The 12,776-nt window shown below is 47.3% G+C and overlaps 1 protein-coding gene across 1 annotated transcript; it reads left to right on the plus strand.

Moving 5' to 3' along the window:
* Window positions 1-788: 788 nt before the first annotated feature.
* Window positions 789-12,285, plus strand: CNOT9 (CCR4-NOT transcription complex subunit 9). Its single transcript, XM_031057939.1, has 8 exons — window positions 789-886; window positions 4,437-4,635; window positions 4,989-5,104; window positions 6,558-6,667; window positions 7,446-7,555; window positions 8,004-8,102; window positions 9,892-9,983; window positions 10,654-12,285. The coding sequence occupies exons 1-8, from the start codon at window positions 789-791 to the stop codon at window positions 10,820-10,822; spliced, it is 993 nt and encodes a 330-aa protein (XP_030913799.1). The 3' UTR covers window positions 10,823-12,285.
* Window positions 12,286-12,776: the final 491 nt, after the last annotated feature.

The following is a 12,776-nucleotide window of genomic DNA, read 5'->3' on the forward strand; positions in this document are numbered from 1 at the left end:
GGTTCTGTTTGGCAGCTGCCGCACTCCGGCTGCTCCGTACCGGCGGTGCGGGCTTTGCTGCGGCGGGGTCTGTCCAGGGCCTGGAGGGTTTCCCTGTGGGCGAGCCGGCTCTGCCTCGGGTGCCTCACGCAGGGCTTCCCCTCCTTCCCCCCTGCCTGCCCTGCTCCCTTTTCCCCTCCTTCCCCCCTGCCTGCCCTGCTCCCTCTTCCTCTCCTTCCTCACCGCCTTACCCTGCTCCCTCTTCCCCTCCTTCCCCCTGTCTACCCTGCTCCCTCTCTGCGCCTGCATGCCTCCTGTAGCCAGTCAGTGTTTTAAGGTTCCTTTAAGAACCACTAGCAAGGGTATCGTTAAATGTAGGTTTAATACAAAAGCAGAAGCATGACGAATTTTGTTGATAAGGTTTGCTCTATTTTTTAAAAAGCACATAGAGGAAAAGCAAATAAAAGTCTAGAATTAATTAATCTACATGAAAATGAATCCAAAAAATATCTGCAGAGTGTGTGGACGGGGAAGAGCAGGATAAGAATAGGAGAGGGCAGGATAAGAAGGGATAAGGAAGACCTTCCCGCTGAGGCAAAAGGTTCAGAGTGGATCTTCTTTAAGTGACCTTAAAACACTTATCTGTGGCACCTCCTGCGTGCCCAGCCACCTCCTCTGTCCTCTGGGGAGCTGTTGTACTGCTGGCCTTGACAGCAGAGGGAAAGAATAGACAGTGAAAAGCCCCTTGGGGGCAGCAGGTCCTGCCTGTTCCTGCTTCCCTTTTGCCCCAGTGCAGTGCAGGACCGGCCATGGCTGGTGCTTCCCTCTTCCCCCTCAGGAAGCTGCCAGGATTGGATTTGGTGCCTGGCGTTCAGGCCGGCAGCAGTGGAACGGTGCCTTGGCCTGGGTGGGTTCAGAAATGGAAGCTGAGTTTGAAGGATGTGGTTATTGCTGTGTATCTGCCACGTGATTTGGTTTGTGTTTTGGTTTTCTCTCCTCCAAATGCTCGTTCATGACTTGTGTAAGACTTCCTAGAGCTGATTGAGTCTTGTGTATACTGAGTGTGGGAGCTCTATTGCAAGAGCAGGAGTTTCAGATGAACTTAGATCAAGGGTCTGGTTGGACTACCGAGCTAATGAGTAAGTAAAGTTCTGATGAACAGGAGTTAGAGAACTTTTTAAGTTTCTCCTCTTTGTTTAAACACTTGTGACTTTAACTGGTTCTTGGAGTGCTGTCAAAAACTTCTGATTTGAAGTACTGTTCTCCAGAGCATGGAAGGGTGTGTCAGATCAGGTAAACTCTCTTAATCAGCATTTACATTTTTACAGCACTGTAATTCTTTAGTGTTTGTTTAAGTGCATGAAGGACTCCCATTATGTATATCTTCCATTAATCCTTTGTCTGTGTTCTAGTTATCCCTCTTTTAAAGACGATTTTAACAAAAATTCAGAAGAGAGATCAACTTTATTTTAGGATTCACTTGAAAGTATATTTAATTTATACATAGTTTATGCTAGCTGGTAGTTCTGTATTGAAATGCTTCCTACCACAGCCAGTGAGCTTAGACTGGAGGTGACAGAGAAGGGTTTTTGGCCCTGGAGATGTGCTCAGGACCTGTGGTAAATAGTCACCTTTTAGTAAGGTCAGGAATTGGCTCAGGAATCCCTTTGGGTATTGTGAACACTGCTGGGATAGAGCTGTGGTGAGCTAGAGCACTGGTCTTCATACAGTGATGCTGATGGCAGAGCTGACACTTAGGTGTCTGCCCTGAAGGCATCACAGTGCTGAGGACAGACTGAAACCACTAAATGTAGCTGTGATTGGCTGTAGAGCATTGAAAGCCCTGCTAGAATCAGCTAATGCACTGCTGTGGAAGCTCAAAATTCATTTTTGGTGTTTCTGAACCAATGGACTATCAAAATAGTTTAAAAAGCACGTGTTATCCAGTTAGTCAATGTCTGGCTTTGGCTGACCAGGACTTCTACCAGTGGGCCTAGCAGCAACTGCTCCATCAGGAAGAGAAAACCTTTTGCCTAAATCAGTTTGTTATGTGAGTGTTAGAGATGTCTTTTCTCCAAGAAGGAGAAAAGGTATTACAAGATTTTTCCTGACCTAATACCGTTGAAAAGTGTTGCTTTCCCTGTGTGCAAAAGAAAAGTCTTCCTGGTGAGGTTCTGTCCTGGAGCTTGCAGGATTTCTGTGGCCCTCAGGGTTCCCCAGAATTTTGGGTCTTAGAGGGAGAAGAAGAAACAATAATGAAATAGGGAATTAGGGAAAAAACCCCATGACTTTCCATATATAGTAAAACAAAAGGAGCAACTGTAGAGCCTATGAAAAGCAGTTTGTTGTGGCTAAAAGCAGTTTGTTCTAGGCAGATATTGGACATCATAAACTTAATTGTGTGGAAAATCTACTTAGTGTTCTCTAGGGATCACAGGCACATGATTGTGCTTTTAAGGGGTCGATGTATTTAAGCTTACAGGAACTGAAACTTCCAGTGAGTCTAGAAAAATAGATGGAAGCTTTAGATAACACAATTATAACAACATTATTGCTACACTGGTTGTCAACCCACCATCCCACATAAAAACAAATGGGCTCTGTTCATTCTCCTTCTCTTTTTGAGCTTCAGTGTAGAAGTTAGCATTGCAATTGCACCTTCAGTTGTAGGGGCACAAGAAACTTGGCAGGATCACTAATTTAGTTTGAGGTTTTGGGGGAAAAATTACAAATTTAGTAGGTGACTGTCCTCGTTCTGGCCAGAACAGAGTTAATTTTTGCATTAGATGGGAAGGAGCATAGCTAGGCACCAGAGATTATTCTGTACCACCTCACATCATTTTTCAGAGAGGGAGGAAGGACTTGATTTGAGTTTGGGCCAGTGTGGCCCAGGAAGCAGTTGGGTATTCTAGGGAGGGTTCTGTGGGGTGAGCAATAACTTTTTTTGTACTCTCTGTCACTAATATTAGTTAGTTTTCTTATCTCATTGCTGTTCCCAGTAAATTGGTGCTATCTCAACCTGTGATCTTTACCTTTTGTGCCTCCAATTCCCCTTTCCATCTTGGAGCAGGGGGACTGGGAGAGGAAGGAGGGAGGGAGTGAGTGACAAGTGGTTTGGAGTGGTTTCAGTGGGAACACTAAATTGGAGATCACCATACCTAAACCATGACAGTGAGAAAAAAGAGGATAGGAGGAAATATGAACAGCTAAAAAAGTATTTGAGCCCAAGAGTACAGGGACTGATAACACCACATTGGCTTATTTATGAACATTTAAGTTAAATAATACAATGGAGGTGGCTGGAGGAGAGAGAAATCCCATAGCTGGGGAAGAATCTCTTTGGACATACCTGTGGAAATAAAATGGGGATAAATAGAGGAGGGAAACCTTTGCAGATACAGAGAAGGAAAGCTGGTGGTGTCTGCCAAAGGTTGAGAAGTCTCTCTCTATCCCTCCTGCATGCCTTCTGGGACTGCCTCTGCCCTGTGGCTTCAGGTTTCACTGCAGCCACTTTCAGTTCCAGAGCTCCCCTGTATCCTCCTGTGTATCTCAGTGGTGAGCAGCTTGGTGATAGCATTGCTGTCAGTGTGGTATGAGCCCTGCTTGCAAATTATTATATAGTCCCTCTTTTCCCTCTTCTTCCACATTTTTTTGTATTGAGAACTTGTTGATCTTGATACTGTTCTTTCCCTGATGTTTCAAGAGAGGCAGAAGCAAAATTTGGATTTCCCCTGAGTAGTAGAAAATGTGTCTTGGCCAGGAATACAGATCTACTCTCCTCTGGGCTTATTTTGTACAGAATCAAATCATCCTGAGATCTTGCACAAAGTCATTCTTGAAAAATTCCCTTTCAGCTCCATGCATGTGAACAATGTAGCTGGTATCAGTACGAGCCATTGGTAACAGCAGCTTTTACTGGCTGTGGCCGGTGTCATGCTGATGGTGAAGTAGTGAAAACTTTTCTACTGTTCATATGAATATTTTTTTCATGTGCATTGGGTGAATCTCATTGGCAGTCTCCAATGTCATGGGTGTTAGTGGAGAGAAAAAAGTGATCTCTCCTTTACTCTGAATCTGTGGAATCTTGCGCTTGAAGCATAAAATAAATGCATGCTAAATGCAGGTGGAACCCATGATAGCTGGCTGAAGTGTGTGTTGCTCCCCAGGAGCTCTGCTGGCACACATGGGCAGCAGCTTGGCTCTCATGCTGAATGAAGTTACAAAGGTACTGCTTGACAAGGGGATTGAGAGAGACTGTCTTAACAAGTCAGGCCAGGAAATAAAGCCTTAGAATTTCAAATAGGTGAAATACTAAGACTAATCTAAGGAAGGGATGGATCCATGTCCAGAACATCTTAATAGAGCTGTAGGTCCCGCCCTTTCAGTCAGGAGTTTCTTTTTCTGTCAGATTGTGGGAATGGTTTGGGTGAGAACTGGATAAAATGTTTGGACTGAAGCTTTCCTGTTTCCTCCCAGCCTGTGCCAACAGCACTGGCTCAGGTTGACCGTGAAAAGATCTACCAATGGATCAATGAGCTGTCCAGCCCTGAGACACGGGAGAATGCACTGCTGGAGCTGAGCAAGAAGCGCGAGTCCGTGCCTGACCTCGCCCCAATGCTGTGGCACTCGTTTGGCACCATCGCAGCTCTCCTTCAGGTGGGTCAGGCTGCAGCATCAACATGTTGCAGGGCTTGTGCATCCATCAGGTGGATCTGGGGAGGAACTGGTGGGATCCCTTACTGCCATTGCTTGGGAGTATGATCTTTGTTGGATCATGTGGTGGGGGGAGCAGATGGAGGTTTGAATGCACTCCTGTGACTCCATGTCAAATTGACTCTGATCCAGCTCTGCCCTTGCCTGGGCAGCATGGTGGCTGCCGTGTAACTTGAAAGTAACTTGGTGAAAGCAGACTGTTATCTGCTGTCCTGCACTTCCTTGCCAGGCAAGTGCTTTGGTGTGGCTTTCTGATATTTTCCTCCTTTAACTTTCCACTCTCTGTCAATTTATAGGAAATTGTAAATATTTATCCATCAATCAACCCTCCGACTTTGACAGCCCATCAGTCCAACAGAGTCTGCAATGCTTTAGCTCTACTACAGTGTGTTGCATCACACCCTGAAACAAGGTAAATGTTTCCAAGTTGTGTTGGGTTTTCTGAGGTGTTGATATTGACACCTCAGCCCATGTGTTTGATTTTAGAAGCACTTGAGCTCCTTTCTTTTTTTTCGCTTGAGAGAAGTGAACCACACAACAGAGCTGATAGATAGGCAGCTGCCTGCTGCTTTTACCTGTTTGCATGGATTATCAAGATGACAGCTTTATGGTCCTAAATGCATTGCATTCCCTGGATCATCCTGAGATCTTGTAAATTCTTAGAACATTGGGTTGTGGGAGCTTCTGGGAGGTCAGCCAGAGCTAAGGGTACCTTTTTGTTGTGTGCTGTGTGCAAGGATCCTTGAGCTTACAATTATTTAGGCAAGGAGCTTGGTTAGAGCACAGTCTCAATAATGCCAAGGTTGTGTTCTTATCCCCATATGGACTCTTCACTTAAGAGCTGGACTCCATGATCCTTGTGGGTTTCTTCCAACTCAGAATATTCTGTAAAGTCAAAAAAGAACTCTTTAAATTTCAGCTTACAGTTTTTAGACCAGCTGTTGAAAGGGTGGAATGAACAGGACTGTCTTTCTCAGGCAAGTGTGAGGCAAGGGAGCAATAGCAGAGCCATTTTTGGAGTCCTCAGCCAGTGTCTGACTTCATGTTTTCTCAACAGTCCCTGTCAGTAGGGAAAATTATAATGTTGATTCAGCCAAAATCAGTAGCTAGAACTCAGAAGGAAACTACCCAGAGATCCACAATCTCATGCTTCTGTTACTGCTGAGCAGCAGCATAGCTGAAGTTGGTTTTGAGCTGCTGCAAAGCAGTGTTAAACAGCAACCCCTCCATGAGATGATATCCAAAGAAGTAGGATAGTTTTACACAACTCACCTTTACATGTAAAGTTTGAAAACGTAAAATGGAAAGAAGTATTTTGTATGATTGTGCAAGAGAGCTTCCATCTGTTAGCAGAGCAATCTCCAGCATTCTACCTGCAATTTTTATTTTTCACTACTGCCAGATGGCAGTGTGAGGACTCTTGGGGAAAGGTGTTGGTGCACGTTTAAACTCTGGTGATGCCTAAAGCTCAGCCAGTCTGTGTTTCTGAGAGGTACCTTTCACAGGCACTGTGGCTGACAATCCTTGCCATTGGGAACCTGCAGGGTGAAATGCAGCAGTGAATTTACGAAACAGAGGGTCTGGGAGGCAGGAGAAGGTAATAAAAACAACAGGGTGTTCTCAGTTTCTGGTCAGCTGAGTCAGGAATGCTGGTAATGGACAGAGCAGGCATTAGGTTTTGTGCTGTGCCCAGCACAGGATTTTCTTTGTGCCTTCCCATCAGAGAATTAAGTGTTACCCACTTTTGAGGAGCAGTAGCAATGGGGTCCACCAGGAATAGTCTGAGGCTCTGCATGGTAATGCCAGATTGTGTGCCCACTTTGTTTCCCTTGTTGTTCACATGGTGTGTTCTGTCTTTCCTGCAGATCAGCTTTTCTGGCAGCTCATATTCCTCTCTTCCTGTACCCCTTCCTGCACACGGTCAGCAAGACCCGTCCGTTTGAGTACCTGCGGCTCACAAGCCTCGGAGTCATTGGTGAGCAGCCAGGCGGACGCTGGAGCGCTGATCTCCTGCTGAGTTAGAGCTCCTCATGCTGTGGGCATAGAGACCTGCATGGCCAAAGTCAGAGGTCTATTGTGATTGGGATTTTCCAAGTCTTCTATAGCAGCAAGAGAAGGAGCTGCTGCTTTTCTGTTGTGAAGGCAGACTCGTCTGCCTTTTCCCTTATAAAAAAACCACTGAAGTCTAAATGCATTGCCAAAAATATGTTTCTTTGAGTACAAGTACCTGCAGACTTCTTGTATCGTCACCCTCAGCCCTCCCAGCTAGGCACTGGGATGGGTGGGTGCAGGCTGGGCTTACTCCGGGTTTCTGTCATTGATTGACTTGGGTGTATTTTCCCTGTCTTCCTCTTATCCTGTTTTTTTTTTCTTTTTTACTTTCTTTTTCTGCCCAAATAACTTTTCTCTGAATGCATAAAGAGTCTTAAAATGGATTTTTTCCTCCCAGAGGTTTCTGTGGGTGCCATGATCCTTTTGTGTTTGTGTTACTACTGAGGGAGAGCCAAGGATGCATCCCCTTTCTGAAAAATAAACAACTCCCAAACACATTACTTTTACACTGACTACTTTTACCCTGCCAGAATAATTTCTTCTCCACCCATGTGCTGCAACATGTCTAGGATGACAGTTCTCTGCCTGGCTTCAGACTGAATGGTTTCTGGGGAGGGCAGAGCACAGGCCATCCTTGAAAGGTGTGATTTTTTTGAAACAGTTCATCATTTACTGACTTTGGATTTTGTTTTTACTTCAAGGGGCCTTGGTGAAAACGGACGAGCAAGAAGTGATAAATTTCTTATTGACAACAGAAATTATCCCCCTGTGCTTACGTATTATGGAGTCTGGCAGTGAGCTCTCCAAAACGGTACCTTTTTTTTTGTTTTAATAAAGACACTTCATTGTTCATCTCTGACTGACCGGGCAGCCAGTGCCTTGCAGAGCTGGCTTCTCTGCTCTTGGAAATGCTGGGACAAGTCTGAGTGGAGTTTTTACCTCCTCAAAAACCAAACATACCAAGACCTGAGGCTGCCTGAGTGGCCTGGAAGTAGTTGGCATCTTATGCAACCTGAATCCAGTCATCTTGTACACTCTGCTTTGTGTCCATCTCTTTTCTTTAGTCAGAAATGCCAGGCATTGTGTACTGTCCTGCATTTCATTTTGGCTTCTAACTTTCACTGAGTAAAGCATTTGCTGCCTGCTGGAAGACTTTTCAGCTCTAGGGCTGACTTGAAAGAGCACCACACAAAAGGTGTCCCTTTTCAGGGTAGATAAGTTGTTTATATGCTTTGTTTCCTGCTTTCTCCCCATTCTAGGTTGCTACGTTTATTCTTCAGAAAATCCTCCTGGATGACACAGGGCTGGCATATATCTGTCAGACTTATGAGCGGTTTTCCCACGTTGCCATGATACTGGTAAGATTATTTGTTTTTAAAGTGTTTATACCTAAAAAAGAAAAAATTGTGCTACAGCAGGCGGCCTCTTCAGCAACTACTTTACTGCTGTCTGGCTGGAGCACAGGATGAGGGAGGCAAATCTTTCTTGGGCTAATTGCTTGTGGCACTGTAGCTCTGCTTCCATGTTTCCTTGGTATACTTCTGGTTTGCATGTCAAGAGAACACATATTAGTTGTGATATACTAAGGCCCCAAGACAAAAACAGGTAAACCTCTTCAGAGAAGAAAAAGATTTTCCAGAGTTGTGGGTGTTTCCATTTGTAGGTAGGATGTGAATTGATTTTTTATGTAAGAATGATCACACAGTTCAGATCATGGATCTGTGTCCCATCCCTGTCTCTCACAACATGTTGAAAGAGCAGGGCAAGTATATATCATACTTGTCTTCATGACTTCATAGCTACCAGCTACTTCCAGCTTTGGATTTCTGGGGCCACTTGTGGGGTTTCTATGTAGTAACCCCCAGTGTTTGTCCCATCCACCCCTTGAACCCATGGAAACTTTTTGCACCCACATTGTCTTTGGCCAAGGGGTTTCAGGCATGAATTCTTCCTTGAACACAGAAGTTCATGGGTGTGTTAAGCTGTGTTAGCCTGTATAGTCCCACCATTAGGTGAAGCCCTGGTCAAGATCAGTATTCCATAGTGCAAGAGAGAAAGATGAAAATGTAACAGACTTTTTCATTGTCTATTTCAAAAATCAGGATAGTGTACTCCTGTCTAATGAGGGTGACGATTTACTTCCATGTCTGCTGATAACGGAGTAAGATGTCACACAAGTATTATATGCTTTTAAAAGAGCAAGTTAGTATTTTCCATCCAGGAGCTCTCTGAGGAGCTTGTGGTTATTTATTTTGAAGAAATAATTGGTAATCATGGGGAATTGCTAAGAACAGCAAGCTTGCAAAAGGGCAGATGAGGGGGACTTGCTAGTTGCTGACGGCCAGGATATCCAAATGCAGGTGAATTTGGCTAATGGGGAAAATGTAGTTTACAGGAAAAAAACCAACTTGTTGGGCAGATGTGATTGACTCCTAAATACAAGCCTGAAGTCTGTTAAATTCTTCAGAGCAGGTGTGTGAAGGCATCCACACTGTTTGCTCAGCTGGGCACGTTCAAAGGTGCAAAGTCCTACTTAGTGTGAGAAACAGAGACTGGGCTGGGAAGATCTGTCTATGCCTTGCTTCCCTGGAACAGCTTCACGAGGGATGTAGCAGAAAGAAAAAATACACTGTTTGGATGCATGCTAAGACCAGATAAGGATCTTACTACAAATGTGAGTGAGCCCAGTCCTCTGGCCTGGCTTTCCAGGGTATTGCCATTGTCTTAAAAGGATGTTGAAATGAAGGGAATGTGTATGAGAACAGAGGGTGTTGCAGAGCTTGGGACCAGACCTCATGGTGTCACTCAGACTGAGCTTACCAAACTGCTTGGAATGTGTCTGTCTTCAGTGTGGGGGAAACCCCAGGGTCTCTTTAATCTCACAAAGAGTTGCTAAGTAGTCCTAGAAGGTAAAAATTAAACAGAAATGAGGTGAGCTTTCCTTGAGCTGCTGGTAGAACCCTTTCCAAGTCATGGCAAGCTGCTATTCTCAAAGGCATTTTGGCAAGCAGCACCAGGCTCCCTGCAGGGGTATCTAGATAAAAGGTAATAGGCTGTGCTGCACAGGAAGCCAGAGCCTCGTCTCTGTTGATTGTGGAGCTGTTCTTTTAAAGACTTTAACTGGTGGCACTGGCCTCTGTCAAACAGGGTAAAATGGTCCTGCAGCTCTCCAAGGAGCCGTCGGCACGGCTGCTGAAACACGTCGTCCGCTGCTACCTTCGCCTTTCCGATAACCCCAGGTAAACATTTTAGGAGTTTGGGCAAGGGCTTCTCCTGTGCCCTTGGAAGCACAGTTCTTCAGTTCTTCTCCACAGTGCGCCACCTGTCAGCTTTAGTTCAGTATGGAAGATGGGTGGGGTTTTTGCTTTGGTTTTTTTCTTGCTAGTCACTGCAGCTTTTATGGTGCATGGGAGAAATGGTGACTGTTGGGGGATTGTGTAAATTCCAACTGTGCAGGTTACTACTGCCTGAGCTTGTGTAGCTTGAACAAGATACAAAGGAGGGCCTGAGGTGGAAGGTACACTTTACTCTGCCTCTTCTGCATCAAGACAGGCTGTTAGCAGTAGATGAAATTCAGTTGAGAGAATACAAACTGATCTCCTGCTGACCAGTAGCTCTGCCCAAAGCTTCTGGGAGTGTATTTGTTGCCTCAGTCTCTCCTAACATTGCATCACTTTGCTGCTGGGTGTGGGAGTGCAGGGGCTGCTTGGTGGGGTTTAGTGTCAGGGGTGGGAGCTGTGCTGGCTGGCTGAGTGCCATCTGCTGCATTGCTGCTGCTCAGTGCTTTCCTTGGCTGGCTCTAGCAGGGAGACCTCCAGGCAAGGGAATGCTGTGTCCCCAGTGGGGTTTGCTCCCCTCTTGCCCCTGTGAGTTTATTTGTTGGGCCCCGTTTCTTGTCTCTTGATGTAGGGCACGTGAAGCTCTCAGGCAGTGCCTTCCTGACCAGCTGAAGGACACCACCTTTGCCCAGGTCCTGAAGGATGACACCACCACCAAGCGCTGGCTGGCTCAGCTCGTCAAGAACCTGCAGGAGGGTCAAGTCACTGACCCACGGGGCATCCCTCTTCCTCCGCAATGACTGCTGGGGGAGGTGGGGCACTGGGGAAGAAACAGCTCAGGTTTACAAAGAACCAGGAACAGGTGACCTCTTCTGCAACAAACTGGGCACGCCAGCTGGCTGCTGGCCTGCCGGCCCATCCCACCCAGCCAAAGGGCTGCTCTGTAGCAGTGCAGCAAGCCTCCGGGGATCCCAACACCAGCAAATGCTGATACTACAGCTTCAAAAAAAATCAATAAAAACAATCTGTGTAGATCCCAGTCTCTCCGGGAGGCTTGGGTGGCACCTCTTCCCCCACCTCCAGGCAGGGGACAGTGCAGATGTCCACTCTTCCAGCAAACTCAGCCTCTGCCCAAGTGGTGCACAACAGCGGGTATGTGCACCACATCCCTCCAGTTCCTTGTCAGTTCTTGTTTACATGTCTGTTTAGATGAGTGAACTGAATAAAAGCTGATCCAGTTGTTTTAACCCCTCCTTATACTGCTACTCAGCTGCAGGTAGTCCAGGGACAGCTTTTTTCCCTGCCAGCATATCCTTACTCCTGGCTCTGCATCCATCTGGCATAGTGAGCTTCTCTCTTCCTTTCCTTTGGCGTGGAGGGAGTGGCTGCAGCCAGGCCGCTGCGGAGCTTGCCCCAAGAGGAGGGGTGGATTACTTGCAATGAACCCATATGTCATATAAGGTTGCTTCACAGAGCTCTGGGGAAGGAGAAGACAGCAGGATTGTGCCTCCTGTGCTGTAAATAGTTCACTCCCACAGCTGACCAGTGGCCAGAGGCTGATGTGTGCTGGTCTCTCATCTAGACCTGGGAAGGCTGCTGGCTGGCCTATCACACGGAGCTCAGTGTGAGGGCACCTGCCTTGATGTGGTGGTCAGGCCACCGACTGATCTCCTGCTGCCTGCAGGCTCCAGGTATGCTGCCTTCTGCTCCTGCTGCCCGCCAGGCGCCTCTCAGTCCTGTCCCCTCCCTTCCCCCCTCCTCCCGCTCCTCTCTGCCAGCCAGGTGCATCCATTTCAGCTTTCAAACCTGCCTTGGCATCTGCCACAGCCCCACTGCAATTAACCTGGACCAGCAGCCACTTACCTGCCGCCCCTGTGCCGAAGGGCTAATGCAGCCACAGCAAGCTCTCAGAAGCAGTGGAGAAGCTCCCAGGCTCTGCGGCAGCAAAGCTTGCTCTTGGCTGCAGGCAAGCCTGGGCAGCTACTTAATTTCTCCCCCCTCTTCGAGTAGCCCATTTTGCTGATCATCTGCAGTGTCGTGCCAACAGTGTCTTAAATCCCATCATTTCCCTTCCCTCCTCCTCTCACAGCCTTGCATAACAAGGGCAGAGCACAGCCTCTTCCTTGCCCTCGGGTTCCTGTTTTATAACCATTGCCTTTTCCCTCCTTTTCACCCTGACCTTGCCAGGGTGTGAAAATGCTTCTGTTTGGTTGATTGTTTTTTTAAAAATTCCGATTAATAAATAATAAAACCCCAGCCAGCACAGATTGGTCCTGGTCTGTTCTCTCGGGGGGACTGGGGGCAAGCGGCGCGGTGGGGATTTATCGCAGACGGGAGGAAGGGCGGGATGTGCCGCTTTGGGGGTATGAGCGCGGAAGCGCGGCCTTTTCCCAGTGCGGGCTGGTTACGTCCCTGTGGCGCCGCATCTCTTCTGGGACAGGTACTGTGGCGGGGATGCTCCCCTGTTTTGCTTCGCAGGAAGGCAGCGAGCATGCCAGGGAGAGAGCACTTGCCTCCCTGAAGCGTCTTTGCAAGCGCTGTCGCGCTCCCCCGGCGTCCAGGTCTGTGAGAGCATCGCCCACCCCAAAGTTCAGTCTCTGCCCCTCACCCTTTGCCCGCAGCTTGGATCCCCATGGGTGCAAGCGGGTCTGGGGACAGACAGGCTCAACCGGAGGATAAGAGGGGGGGCTCGACCCCAAACGAAGGGCTCCGCAGGGTGCTCCCAACCCTGCCGGCCCCTCCGCCGCCTTCTTT

Source organism: Geospiza fortis, unplaced genomic scaffold (assembly GCF_000277835.1).
Source record: "Geospiza fortis unplaced genomic scaffold, GeoFor_1.0 scaffold112, whole genome shotgun sequence".
Lineage (NCBI taxonomy): Eukaryota > Metazoa > Chordata > Aves > Passeriformes > Thraupidae > Geospiza > Geospiza fortis.